At 39.4% G+C, this 15049-nt stretch overlaps 1 protein-coding gene across 2 annotated transcripts in view; it reads right to left on the reverse strand.

Annotated features, from left to right (window-relative positions):
* The window catches only part of OGT (O-linked N-acetylglucosamine (GlcNAc) transferase), a 29660-nt gene extending 14621 nt beyond the window's left edge, over nucleotides 1-15039 (reverse strand). Inside the window, exons 1-12 of one of the 2 annotated variants that reach the window (XM_076346809.1) lie at nucleotides 14809-15039; nucleotides 10876-11056; nucleotides 9545-9788; nucleotides 7921-7989; nucleotides 4820-4936; nucleotides 3347-3426; nucleotides 1704-1899; nucleotides 1325-1465; nucleotides 1012-1112; nucleotides 661-814; nucleotides 458-559; nucleotides 10-189 (exon numbers count right to left, since the gene is read on the reverse strand). In XM_076346809.1, the coding sequence (XP_076202924.1) occupies nucleotides 10-189; nucleotides 458-559; nucleotides 661-814; nucleotides 1012-1112; nucleotides 1325-1465; nucleotides 1704-1899; nucleotides 3347-3426; nucleotides 4820-4936; nucleotides 7921-7989; nucleotides 9545-9788; nucleotides 10876-11056; nucleotides 14809-14845 (1602 nt within the window). In that variant the 5' untranslated portion in view covers nucleotides 14846-15039. The remainder of the gene's footprint in view (nucleotides 1-9; nucleotides 190-457; nucleotides 560-660; nucleotides 815-1011; nucleotides 1113-1324; nucleotides 1466-1703; nucleotides 1900-3346; nucleotides 3427-4819; nucleotides 4937-7920; nucleotides 7990-9544; nucleotides 9789-10875; nucleotides 11057-14808) is intronic. The other variant, XM_076346810.1, reaches the window with a different exon arrangement.
* Nucleotides 15040-15049: the final 10 nt, after the last annotated feature.

Below are 15049 nucleotides of genomic sequence, written 5' to 3' on the forward strand. Positions count from 1 at the left end.
ACTTCCTACCTTGTCCAAACACAGATTTCCATGTCTCTCAGCAATAGCCTTCCTAAAACTGTGAGAAAGGGGATACAGCATGCTGTGATGTGGGTGGACAGAAGGCAATCTGTTTTTCTCCAGTTGATCAGCTACAATGCTAACCAGCTTCTTCATTCTTTCATCATAGTCTGTCCAGTCACAGACAATCTAGAAAAAGGAAAAATTAAAAGAATATTAGGACAACAGCTTCCTTTGATCTGTATCAGATATTTCACAAGTTAAGACTAATGCTTCTTCCAAAAATGGAAGCAAGAACTTCACAGTAATTACTGTTGCTGTCTGTATGATCTTATCTTCTGATTTAAGACTTAAGTCTACTCTTTACATTTAAATTAGTGATTGGTTGAGGTGATCAAGCTTAGCATTTGCTGTAGAGGAATCTTAAGAATTACAATCAAAGCCCTGTCTTCCTCACCTGCAAACAGTGGGCCAAGTTGCAGTAGGCATCTGGGAAATCAGGTTTCAGTTTCAGAGCAGTGCGGTAAGAGGCAATGGCTTCTGGTATATTCCCCGAATCCTGTAAAGGCACAGAGATGAGTCAGCAGATAAAAATGTACTCAGGGTAAGTACTCACAGTGCCCCACCATACTCTAACAGTGAATCATTTGCATGTGCTACCTTGTGAATAGAGGCCAGGTTGCTGTGGGCATCAGCAAAAGCTGGGTTTATCTGAATGGCACGGGTGTAGCACTGTAGAGCGCCTTGAACATCCTGCATCTCCTTCAAAGTATTTCCCATATTAGAATAAGCATCTGCAAATGTGGGGCTGATTCTGAGAAATAAGGATAATATATTGTCACGAACAATAAAAGCTCCTCCTCCAATGAGGAACCATACCCATACCCAGACTTTGTGGTTTGCAAAGCAACTATCTGAATTAAAATACGCTACTGTAAGTCACTTTTGTACAAATCTATGGCACTTTCCCGTTATGAAAGGCTGAGACTATTACAGATAGTATCCATTTACCTAATAGCCTCTTTGTAATGCATCAGAGCTTCCTGTAACTTTCCTTGCTGTTGCAGAACACTTGCTAAATTTGAATGCGCAGCAGCAAACTCTGGAAACACCTGGAAGAAAAAGAAGTAGAATCTGTCTCTCAAATGCCCCAAGTACACCGTATCAAAAAAATACTTGTGCATTTCTTACTCTTCTTTCTATATGACTCAGGTCTCTGAGCAGATGTTCCTCCACTTAAGACCGAAGAGGGAGAAAAACTTCTGTCATATTACACATTCCCAACTTTAATTCCCCGCTTCTCCCTCACCACATTCAACTGTACCTCAAGAGCCTTCCGATAAAGACGGACAGCTTCCTCAATATTCCCCTGTTCCCGTTTGATATTTGCTAGATTGTTGAGAGAATCTGCATGAGTGGGACAAAGTCGAAGAGCTGTATTGTAGCATTCTTCTGCTTCTACCACCTTCAAAAAAAGGGATACTGTTAATACGGTAATATTTGTTGTAACAGCACTGTTCATGAGAAGTCATTATACAATCACTTTTAAGAGGTTCAAGGTGCAGATTTCCTGAATTATTCTTCCTTATGACTAACTAAATGAGGGTAACATCCCATCTTAATAAAGTTGGTGACACCTGGTGTCTAATATAAACATTCACTGTACCTTTAAAAATTTTAAAAAGGAAAAAAATACTCCTTACACTGCCTTTCTCCTTCAAGGCGTTGGCCAAGTTACAATAGGCATCAGGGAAGTGGGGTTGTAGTTCAATAGCCCTCCTGTAGGTGTCTATTGCTAGGTCTATTAGTCCTTGCTCATAATACACACAGGCAAGGTTGCCGTGCACAACTGCATGATTTGGGCTCAAACTCAAGGCTCGTAGATAAGCTGCTACAGCTCTGTAACAAGAAAAAGAAGGTAAACAATCATCCACAGAGCAGCAATTGTATTTACCTTGGTCATAAAAACGACCTACATAATAAACATCCCTTGAAGTTTGTTTTTTTTAACACACAAATCTGTCCTATAAGATGTTACTGAAACCACAGAAGAGTACTGCCTGAATTAAAAGCCCAATAAAGGGATGAATTATTATTATTATTCATGTTATTTTAAAGCTATGCCCAACTCTGTAACGACCAGCAGACTAGAAGAAATACTTTGTAAAACAGGAATGTTTTCCTCCCACCTGATGCTGTATAGTGATCAATGTAAGTCTTCTGGAAAAAAGTAAAGCTTTCATCTACTTTTTTTAAACACTCTTCATTACTAGGATAAGCATGAGACCTTTGCTCTGTTTTTTCCCCCAGTTTATTATTCAATTGTAACAATATAAACAGTCATATTATTATGTCTTTATTCTCTCCGCTAACCTAACACATGTATCATGCTTTACTTATACTTCAAACTTCACTTTGTTCACAAGTGACATCTTTAATTATATGCTCCTATAGCACTATATAAATGACTGATGTATTCAAATCCAATTTCTAGAAAAATCACAACAGTATACATAGTAAGTGAATTCTCAAAAAGGTGATGTGAAGTCTAAAATTATGAGGAAACATGTCCCTGTCTGGCCCGTTAATTCGTGGTTAAAACAGAAATCACTGAATGATTTACATTGTGTGCAATGCAACTAGTCAGAATAATTAATGTGTTCCCTGCAAGCTTTTATTAAATTTGGAGCCACAAACCACAGCTACCAGAAATTATAATCCAATTAACAGATGCAATATGGTACGCTGCATATAAACAACACAGCCTGGATCTTCTTCCAGAAACAAGTAAGATTCATGTATCAGATCAGAGGTCTCAAAACAAGTTAGTTCAAAGAGACAGCAACAGTACTGCAACCCCATGCAATAACGTGATGCTGACACATAACAAATACAGAAGATTCAATCAGATGCTTAGCTGAATTTCAGCTTGTCTTACATAGAAGGAAAATTTTAGGAGAGACACACTTGTAGATCATGTCCTGAATCACATAATGAAAACAGAGAACTCGAGGGTTCATGCCTTTCTCGGACATCTTATCTTCACCTGTCCCCAGCCTTAATTTCAAATCTATTTTCATCAATACCTTCAAGAAACTCTCATTTTTAACATTTTATTAAGTACAGGAAAGTAACATAAAAAAAATTCCTGTGGAATGTATTGCTTTTTTTTTTTTTTTTTTAATTCCAGTAACCTGCTCTGTATGCATTTCAAAGCCATTTGCTTGCTTAGCTTAAAGCAGAAGTCTTTGCTATACTGTCCAAAGAGATTTTACATCAGGAACTTAATTTGTATCTTGACACATCTGACAGGCCACTGACAGAGCAACAGTACTTATCTGCTTACCTGTCAAATATCCTTGCCTCCTTCAGGACATTTCCCAGATTGATGTAAGCATCCAAAAAATTTGGGTCAAGTGTTACAGCCTGAAAATATTTTTGAAGTAACAGTTTTGAGCATCAACACAAAAACATTCTCTATGAAACCTAGTTGGGTTTTTTTGTTATTTGTTTAAATTTGACAAACCCAATCTGTAAGCATCTAAGACTTTATCAATAACCTAGTAAGGAAGGAAAACTTAAGTTATATAAATCAATAACAGAGCATCAAAGTTATTTATCTGTAGAAATGACAGCATACACTACCTTCAAATTTATTCATTTGCTTACCTAGTTTGCAACTACTGCAGAATGAAGTGTTAAACATTTATTTCACGTTAGGCTGATCATACTTAACACTCCTGCCTACCCATGCTATGCTGCCTTTAATTTGTTTTTAGGGAGAAAACCCTAAAAAACCTGATCCACTTCCTTTATCTACTGCAAAATAAGACAGTATTTTAAAACTTTAGCAGCCCAGGAAAATAGAGACAGTTTCACAAGAGCGAGAAAAGAGCAAATACATCATGTGTGTAGGGAAAATTCAGTAGCCATTTAACAAAAAAACCCCAAACCAAAAAAAACCCCCACAACCCCACACACCCCACATTTTCACTCCCTTCAAAACTAATAAAATGCAAAAAACTTAAGAACCAATAAAGTTACAGAAGATGCAGTAATAAGCTACATGTTAGTACTTGACAGGCCACACTCTTGCAGTCTCTCATGGGAACTATTATTTCCAAATTAAAATACTTTATAATCACTAACTAGACACAGACCAAAAAAAAATCCTGAGCAGTTAAAATTCTTTCTGTAGATCTTAAGTCATAAATATCAGGAAGAAACTGTCCACCACATCTTAAATCCGATTTTAGGTCACTTTAGAAACTTAAGAGATGAGTACAAACTGAATGAAGATAGTAACTAGAGGGTATCAGACAACTAGTTAATGACACCATTCTAGAGAAGTCTGAAACAACAGTGGTGAAAACTAATCCTGGAGAAGAGGAATTAGTGTGTCACTTAAAATTGTTCTCCTCAGTTACTCAAAAGACAGTAATACCTGAAACAAAATCACAATGAAAAATTATTTTAAACAGAAAGTTGTTTCTCCCTCTCACACACAAAACACGCAAAACGTTATTCCCATCAAGCTAGGTTTTTAAATAACTTATTCCAGAAAAGGACTGTAAAACAACGTAATGCATTTTCTTATACTTGACGTGTGTGAAGTCCTTAAAGCAATTCTAAACATCTCTCTCTAGTGGCATACAGGCAGTCTGAAACATCAGGAAGTAAAAAAAACTATTAAGATAGGATGTTAACTAACATGATCATAAGAAGTTCTCTGCTGATCAAAATATTTCTATCATCTACAAGGAGACAGCTGCATGTACATTAAAATCTAGCAGTGAAGCTGACCGTCTTCGATAGTTACCTTTTCAAAGTGATGAATTGCAAGCCAAATTTCTCCTTGGGCATTGAAAACACAGCCAAGATTACTCCAAGCCACTGCAAAGTTTGGTTGAGTCTCAATTGCTTTTAAGTAACAGGCCTTGGAACAGTTAAAGAAGAGAGATACAAGGGAAGGGGAATATTTGTAAAAAGAAAAAAATGAGAAAAAATAATTGTTAGTATGCCTTCTCTAACCAGCCAAAAGTGACCCTGCAGTATAGGCTAGCTTGCGCCAAAACTAATGCGCTGCAAACTGTTGTTGATCCTGCGCCAGCGCAAACCAAAACCCAGGTGCAAGCCCACCATTTTTCAGTTATGCTGATAACAAATTAACATGCCTTTAGACACCAGGTCACCACAGAAATCATCTTAGAAATAATTCAAGTAGTTCAGCAGAAATATCTGCCACCCTTAAGTGCATAAAAAAAAAAATTACTGTGTAAAAACAACTTCGCTGTGAAATAAAATTATTAAATTGTGAAATATTCTAAACCAGATATAAATTACTTAAAAAAATTAGAAAAACTACTGAAAAAGATGAAGCCATTCTTCAGTTTTAATTGTCCTTGTGAAGTGAGATAACACACCCAATCCGTATCTTGTTTCCCAGTTTCTTCAAATACATTCAATCATCTGCAGCTTCAAAACCTCAAATGACAGGATTGCATGAAGGTTTAGGTCCCTGTAATGCAAGCGCAAGAAATCGCTGCGCATCCTAAACAGCACGGCGCCACGCTATCGCTGCGAACTGCTTTGCTATATTGATTGCCCCTAGGTCCAGTGAACGGCCAACCAGAATTATTAATCTACCAGACAGGCCCATACAGAAACTCGCATATTAAATTTGATGTCTGGACTCTAAATGCGTTACAACCCAATTTTATCCAAAAGGCTACAGCCTGGAGCTTGGGCAGTCACCCAATCAGAGATTAATCATCTAGTCAACCGTTCACGAGGGCTTAATCGCACGCAATGCGCGTTACCGCTGCGCAGCCTTTGCGCTACTGCAGGATCACAGCGCATCATCAGAAGAGCAGAACGCTGCAATCCAAACAAAGAAGAAAAAAGGAAAAAAAATGAACAACCAGAAGAGTTAGAAGCTTTTACTATTAACTATCTCCAATTATTTCTTTTAAAAAATTATTTTAATTTACTTTTACTTTATTTCTTTGAAAGAATTTGTGGCTACTAGTATAAAATATTCTTACATTACTTGCTTGTAATTAAATATTTTAAGCTGTTTCTGAAGCCACAAGACAGAAGATTCAGGCATGGAGGCAAATGGTTTTGCTGTGGCAGTTACAAACCCGTTACCATATTTCTCATCATGTGACTTTTCGGTGCGTTCCTTGCTGGAAGAGGAGGAGGAGGTGTGTGTCTGCCCTAGATCCAGGCCTCGAGCTCCCTTCAGCGAGGCACCTTACGCATGGAATAGGAGGTTTCACCCACCTGAAACCTTCTAAATACAATATCAGTGGTGAAAAACCAAAAACAAGAGAGAAAATAAAACAAGATCATTAGTAAGAGTTCAACAAAGCAATTGCATTTTTTTGGATATGTCTTAACACATGGGAATGAGGACAATCTGTCTGTAACAAGGGAGACATGCAGAAGGGAGTGGGTTAATCAGGGCAATTGCATACAGCAGGGACTTTTTTTTTTTTTTTGGAAGAAAGGCTCTGAATATCTACAAAGAAATTAAATTTTAGTTCAAACTGTAAGGAATCTGCTGGCTTGATCTTTCAAATGGACTGATAACCAAAGAAACACATTGCAATTTACTCAAGATGTTTTTCCTCGTTTATTAAGTTCTCACAAAACGGAATAACACTTTCAAACTAGGTGTCTCCAGAGCTCTGAAACAAAGAAGTCAGCAACCTAAGGCAGGCGCAGTGTCTTGGCCTATACCAGTCACACTAAAGCTGCAGTGAAGTGCAATTCATGTTAGCTGTCCGCTTGGTGGGCTGAGAACCAAGTGTCTCAAAGACTGTTCAAACTCTAAATGGTACTACAAAATATTTTCAACCTGGATCTGACCAAATCAATTAGGCTGCCCTAGGATGGTACGCACATCCAAGTTGTTAAGAGAAATCAAAAAAATAATGAACTTTGAACCTGCACTCCCATTACCCCATAAAGATCATAACCCTCCCCAAATGGTGCTGCAGCCAAACAGACAGCTACGCTGTTCATACACTCCACTTTTTAGCATGCGCGTGGGGCTCGGAGTGACAGACGTGGAGTCCAGAGTGTTTCCGATTTCTCCACACTCCTCACCCCTACAGCGTGGACGCGTAAGGTGGCTTGTAACAAGACAATTTCTTTGTGCAATCCAAGTTTTAACATGCCAAGAATTTTAAACTCATCTTGGTGTTCGAATTCTCAGTTTAGGAAACACAAGACTGCTAGAAGCCACCTTTCCACTACAGCAAGTTTTCTTTCGATCAGTTCATTTCCCAAACAAACCAGCTTTGTCCTTCTGATTTCTTTATTTTGGGGAAGGGGAGAGGGAAGACATGAAGAAAAGATATTCGGGGGGTTCGCATACTGCAGCTATTGATCATTTAACTAGCCTTTCTTCCACTACCAAGGGAAGGGAAAAGTTAAAAGAATAAAAATCTTTAAAAGCCAATATTACAAGGTAACATTTGGATAAGTTTCTTCTCCACTTACAAGCCACAAAGGACTTTAGAAGAGCAGCATTTTCAATAGCACCTGCATCATACAGGGATCTCGAGCTAACCACAGGCTCTCTGCTTGGCACCAGCAGGCAAGCCTCAGATTTGAAGGACTGTTACTTATTTCCACATAAGAGCATGATGGAGCCCCTGCCCAATACTTCAGAACAGTATCAGATAGTCTAGTTCAGCAGAAAGGCTTGGTAATGTTCCATTTCTTGAATTAAACCAACTTTTAAACATGGACATGCCATATCTTGCCCTGCAACTACTCTGGGGTGTTTCAGTGCCTTCAGTTTTCAGCGGTTTCTCAGACTGTCTGTAGATCAACGCAGATTTGAAGACTTGGTGCAAAGTTCAACTTTTCAAAACACTGACGTTTACATGTATTCTACCCAACACCTACCTTGGCTTCTTCCAAGCGACCCAGGGCTTTGAGCAGGTTCCCCAGGTCACTACGAACACAGTACAAGTCCTGAAAAAAAAAAAAATCAAAGTCACACTGTCAGCTTCAGGACTTCAGATGCCCCGAAGATCTTCACAGAGAACTTGCAAAGGAAGGCCCCAGTCCTCTACAAGTTATTTTAAATTCTTAATAAATACATCACAAATGTAAATTATTTTTCTTGACCTAACATTACAGCCAACAGATAATCTGATTTTAGCACTGTAAAAATACAACTGTAAAGAAGTAGAAAGAAGAAAGTAGTATTTCATACAACTCCTCATTATACAGAAATATAAAAGAAAACAAAAAACAAATGGCCCCCACCCCAAGCAGCTTAAGTTCTTTTGCTATACGTAAGTATTTGAAGCCCCCCCCCCCTTTTTTTTCTTAAAGCATGACTGCAAACCTGTATTCTTAAGTTACACCATTGCCATTATGGCTTTTAAATAGATTATATATAGTGATTTTGCTTCCTGTATCCCCAGAGCAGTTTTTCCTCCCTGTTTTTCCCACTAATCCATCCATTTTCAACTGCCTTGCCATGTGGTGTTGTTCTTTCATTTGTAACCACAGCACGGGCTGCAACTGCATTATCTAGCAGTAAAGACCACAAAGAATGGTGATGTTTTTGTTAACGCTAACAGAAGTTTTTAACCTAAACATAACCCAACTCCTGTAAGAAAACACCATCTTACAGTATTTCTAACCAGTACATAAACTCCACTAGTCACACCACTTAGCACAGTAGGTTAGACAAATTCACCTAGGCTAAAGAACACAGCGAAACAAGATTCCGAGCTCTTGTTGGACTGGGTTTGCATTTGCTTTTCCAAAGGAAAAAGGATATACGCACACCAGACCGATGCTGCTTTTTAAATATTTTTTGACAAAACGTACGACCAAATAGTAAGCAGATACCTTCACAATGCTGAGTAATACTATACAAATTATTTGAGCACGATGAAAAATAAACAGAAGATAGCAGTCTGATACACTGTTTACTAAAAATGTCGATTCAAAACAGTTACAACCAAAAATCCAAACACCAGATCTATTTTATAGGAGTCACTTACAGACAGGTACTAGTTTCAGCCTATAAAACATAAAAATGATGCTTCTGTAAACCAGTCCACAATGGAAATCTAACCAAGGCAACTCTCATCACCACAAAATTTCTAACTTCGTGATAAAGTAATACCTGATGATTTTTCAAGATCTCACATTCAAGTCTGAGCAGCGATTCTCTCACTGTAATAATACTGCCTTAAAGCACACAAAGCTAAATATGAGGTTATTCACTGAAACTTCTGACTTCAGAGAAAAAACCCCTCCAATTCCTTGCTTTTCTGTTATCTCAAAAATACAGGTAAGTACATACCGGCAGCCTTTACTGTATCGCAATACAAAACCTTTTGCGACAGAAGTCTTTCAAAGATCCTTAAGAAATGTATTAAGTAGATCATTAAGTTTATGGTGTACAGGTTAGAGGGAAGGGTTATCACTTGTTCGTTCTTTGAAACCTGCTATCTGTGTGTCCTGGGACAGTAGTGGGAGTTCGTCTACAAAATAAAGTGTTACTTACAGGGTTGTACTGAAGGGCAGACACATATGCCTGTACTGCTCCTTCCATATCACCTGCAGCTACCAGCGCAGCAGCCAAATTAATATATCCATCAATGAAATCTGGTTTGAGGCGTAGTGCATGTCTATAATGTTCAATTGCTTCTTGTAGCTGTCCACGTTCCTTATACACATTGCCTAGATTCGAGTAGGCTTCGGCCAACAGTGGATTCTGTTTAATAGCCAAAGTGCTGAAGTGAGCAGACCTGGAGAAAATTAGACAAGTTAGCAAAAAAAAAACCCAAACACCCACCAAAAAAACCCCACTCTTGACTTTCAGTGTTTCCTGTTTACCTCGTTACTTAATGAACATGCATGCTTAAGTGAGCCAAACATACAGCCAACAAATCTGGACTTACACAGCTGCCTTGTATGTTTAGCTTCTAGCTTAAACTATCATCCCCCCTGTTCCTGTTTTAGATTCTACTGAAGACAGACAACTCTCATTTACAATCAGTAGGATTCAAGTCGCCTCACCAAACCTGAACTCAATACACTTGGAGAAAACACAACAGAAATCCTGTGAAGCCTCCTCCAACATTTGTATGCTTTAAGCAATGTTCCACTTGATACTCTTTTCAAGAAGCAGGACACAGCTGACAGATGCAGATGTGAAATTCTGTTGTATCCTCCCCCATTTTATTTTCCCATATCTGAACTGTTACTACAACTTCATTCAGAAGCCTATATAAAATAAATCTCAGTCAAAAGTTCTTACTTCCTTCACCAGCACATGCAGATTTACAGCTACAACAAGTAAAGTCCAAAATGCTTGAGGCACAGAAAGCAAGATCAGGAACAGGCAAGCAGAAAGAATATAGAGACAACTTTCAGATGACAAAAATCCTTAACTAATCATGCCATTTCACAGCAAACAATCAGTCTTGCAACTTAAAAAAAAAAAACACAAACCCCCACACTGCAGGTGGAATAAACAAACAAAAGCCTTTGTTTACACATGTAAATACCTCCAGTATACACAAGTGTGGCTGACACTCCAATATTAATGTGTAAAATATTAAAATAACATGAGAATAATGGCAAGGTCTGTTGTTTGTTGCAAAGCTAGCGATTCCAATTTGTATTTCTCTTACCCTAACAAAATTCAAAAAGGAAGAACATTATTTTTGACCAGTCCTTACTGCTGACATGAAGTTAGTCAGTATTTGCGTTCAGTGATTAAAAAAAAAAAAAAAAAAAAATCAATGTAAGAATAGAACTTTTGTCAGCTATGCTCAGTACTATTAGAGGTGCAAACTATGAAGAAAGCTTGACAGAACACAAGTCTCCTACCTGTCCAATCTGCGACACTGGAAGTGAATGGACGATAGTAATAAAAGCACACCAGTATTATCAGGCTCTTGTCTCCAAAGCTGCATGCAGTGTCTCTCTGCTGCTTCAAAGTCTCCTGCCTGATACTCACGATGAGCCAACTCCGCTAACCCTTGGAAGGAAAGCATACGTTTCGTTGGTTCTGGAGAATCACCAAAACATTTAAGGGGGGGAAAACAAAAAGTTAGATAATGGGAACAAAACAAAAAACAAAACAAAACAATGTGAAAAGAAGTGTACACAACTGAAGGATGACAATGTTTGAAATTACATAAAACACATGGCAGTTTGAACTCTCAGATCTTCATTCCCCAACCTATTACTATGATATTCTAACACTATCTGTACAAGTCCATGACTTCATCAGCTAATAATACAAAACATATAGACTGTAATGACTGTGAATATTTGTAAGTCAATCATTTTCCATTAACCTGAAATATATTTAAAGAGATTCCTGACATGATATTGTACTTTGGTTCATAACAGTAGAAGCGCTGCTAACAGAACAGTGACTCTCCTCACTCTCCCCCAAGACTGTAAATCTTGTGCTTTGTAGTACTAAAAACAAGTTCTAAAAACTTAATAGGGAAATGAAGGACAGCAGACAAAGACTTCAAAGGACTTGAACAAAAGAAAGTTTTGCTGTGCCAGTAATGAAAGCCCTTTTCAAAAAAAAAAAAAAAAAAAAAAGGCAATGTGTAACATTCCTTTAATCCTCTATACTACATTCTCTATAACGAGCAAAAATTCCTTCACAGAAAAAAAAAATGGCCTTGGAATACTATCTGATGAGAGACAAACACGCACTTCAATGATTATGCAACTGGCCTACAGAAGGAACCATTAAACATACAGGGTACAAGAAAGGAGTTACTGCTTCTGGAGGCTTAGCTGGAATGGGTTTTAGCATTTAAGAAACAATTGTGGAGAACAAAATACTTAAATAAAACATCACCTATTTTAGACAAAACAACCTTCAGTGTGAAGAGTAAATAAAATTTCTTACAAAACACGGTTCTGTATTAAAATACAGACAAGTGCAGCTTGGAAAAAAACACAACCATCCATTCTAGAATGAAGTGTTGGCCTTCAAATTCTGCCTTTATACCAATGACTCTTATTATTAAAAGGTTTGATTACTGCAAGTATCTCTTATTTTTCCTCCTGAAGTCCAGCATTTCCAGTACTCTGCAGTTACTTAATTCCATTCATGAAACACTGCCCCCCTGGGCCTACAGAGTTTTAAAATTTTGAATTGAAATGAAACAGATAAATCCTTCCTAATACAAGGAAGCACCTCAATATCTGAGGACACATATTTTTGCAGTCAGGTATTATAAAAATCCTCTTGAGACTCTTAAAGATAGCAAAATAATCACAAAGAGATCAGGTACAGTTACTATTTAGTGTTTATTTTATGAAATTGGGATTGATGTATATTATTTAAATTATTTTCAAAATTGCTTTTTTAGCACTAGCAGGTTTTGAAGATAAGTTTGCAAACACTACATGATATGACTGAAGTTGTTTTTCCAGAAAGATACTTTCTGGAATAATATAATACTTTCTTTTTCCATATTGTCTCTGTCAATGCTAAAAGCTTTAGCTGTTTCACAGAAGTTGGAACTAGCAAAGCTACTCACTTTCAAATACTTGACAAATTACTAACCAAGTATCTTCATCAAGATTAGATTCCTGTTTTCTAGGAGCCTAGGTTAATAGTTTTCCAAACCCTGACTAAGGGAAAAGTGGACTTCAGTATCTGGTTAAACCTACTGGCAATAAACAGATACAACTGTTATTCAACATGAGAACAACAGCACCATTTATGAAAGTCCAAGGTGCTGACAGTAATAATGACACTGGAGTACCAACATGCTGTTCCTCACTCCCTCCTGCCGTTAACAGCCACACAGGTTTAGCCCCTCTGGCAGTCAGTGTATTTTCAAGTTCTGCTGATGGCACAAACATAGGGAAGCCAGATAGAGGAAGAACATGTCCCCTGGACCTAACTGAATAATTTCTTCTTCAAATAAATTTCAATAGTGTTATTAAATTTCAAAGCTAAAGCAAAAAAAACCCCAAAAGTTTATACTTAAATTCTTACGACCACTTGGAAAGAAGCTTCCAACCATTATCTACATGCTACATTTTGCCTACTTAAGCAAAAAGCGAAACTGAAGTTGCAACTCCCAGGGCAAGAGAGAAGGCAGTGCAGAAATACCGTACTTAACACCTAGGAATAAGAATTGCTAACAAAAGCCACTAAAGTAAGTGAAACGCTAAAACTTCCTTTCATTTATCAAGTCTCTTCACAAAACAAACCCCCCAGAAGAGATAAAGCAAACCAATCACTCAGCATAAAATAGCCAGTCATCTACTTCCAAACAAGTATTTTAGCAGTGATCCTTGAGAAGTTCATCAAAAAGTAGTAAGTGGACAGCTATATCACAAAGTTCAAAATGAGCTAAACTTTTAATAGAAAGTTGGCTGGAACAAAAGTTCTACAACCCAAATAATCCATAACACAGCCATCAATGGTTGCCCACTGAATCCATTTCTAAAGAAAATAATTGCAGTGAAGAGTCACAGCCAGAAGAATCCCTTATCAAGTCGTGCCTACATGAATTTATGTACCTAGGCTAACTTGTACTACTTGCTTTGACTATGACCTTGGAAAAGCCTAGTACGTGCTACGACAACGACCTTTCCTGAGACTTCTACAGAATACAAGCAAAATAAAAACCCACACAGAACTATCACAAATGTACCCAAGGCCATTTTTTTCCCCAGAAATAACATCCTAAGCACTTACCATGTGCTCATGGTCAACCTTACATTGAGATAAAATCTAGGCCCAGCCAGGAGCAGTTGCCACCTCCATCTGGGAGGTGGTGGTGACAGGAGCACAGGGCTCCCCAAGCGTGTACACTGTCTTTTCACCTCCCCAGATCAAGGCTGCAAGAGGATGATGCAGCCTCGCTGATGAGACACACAGTTCTAGCTGAGGAGCAATGAAATACCGTATTGCAGCACTTAGCCTCTCCATCTCCACTTCTGTATCACTACCATTTCCCTTTACATCCCATCTGCCTTGCTATCCCATCTTTTTCTCCACAGATCCTATTTTTTTTTCCTACTTTTCCCAGACATCGTTTCAGCTTTTCATGCTCTTCCTTCCCTCTGGTTACAGAAACCCCCAGAAATCTGGGGGATAAAGCTGTGTTGTCTTTTCATCCTTTCAGTATGCAGAATACTTCTTTTTCTTGCTCTATAAGGAAAGTGAGATTTGTCCTCTTCTCTCCCCCGTCCCTCCACTTCTGGATCTGTAAACTAAATGTAGGACAAGATGTTTCTTAACTAGAGCACGCTATCTTACTGTCCAGAAAAGCACTGTACTTCTCGGCTATGCCACAGAAAACGACTTGCGCCTTAAGTGTAGCGAGAGATTCTAGACCAGTCAACGTACATTTTGGGTCAGGTTTTTACCCTCCTTCGTCCTCTACAAAAAGGCAGTCACCCGATAATCGGATAAACATAGCAATAAGAGAGCACCGCACTAAGATTTAATCGCGCCGTACTCCTCCAGGAGCGGCTCGCAGGCTGCGGCCGGGCAGCGCTGACAGGAGCCCGCCGAGGGACGAGCCCGGGCCCGTAGGCAAGGGCAGACAAGCACAAAGGCAGCGGGGGCCGCGCCGGGAGCCACCGCCTCACCAAGGCCGCCGCTTCTAGAAAGTTCCGCCGGGAGCGCCGCGCTCGGGGCGAGCCAGGCGCGGCCCCGGGGAGTGCAGGCCGCCGTGCAGCCCCGGGCAAGGGCAGGGCCCAGCCTCCGCAGGGCTGCGGCGCTACGGGCCCCCGGCGCGCCCGTCCCCGCGCGGCAGGCCACGGTACCTGTGCTGTCAGCCACGTTCCCCACGGAGGTCGCCATCGGGAAAGGGGGACGGTGAGGCTCTGGTGGACACAGCCGAAGGGCCGCGGGTGCGGAGAGGCCCACTCGGATGAAGTGAGCGGCGCAGGACCGAGCTGCCCACGGCCCCAGCGCGCTACGGAGGCAGCTCCCGAAATGGCGGTAGCGGAGGCAGCAAATAACCGAATGGCTGCTGCCGGAACTAGCTCCCTCCGGCAAGTAGTC

This window comes from Aptenodytes patagonicus, chromosome 9 (assembly GCF_965638725.1).
Source record: "Aptenodytes patagonicus chromosome 9, bAptPat1.pri.cur, whole genome shotgun sequence".
In the NCBI taxonomy this organism is placed as follows: domain Eukaryota; kingdom Metazoa; phylum Chordata; class Aves; order Sphenisciformes; family Spheniscidae; genus Aptenodytes; species Aptenodytes patagonicus.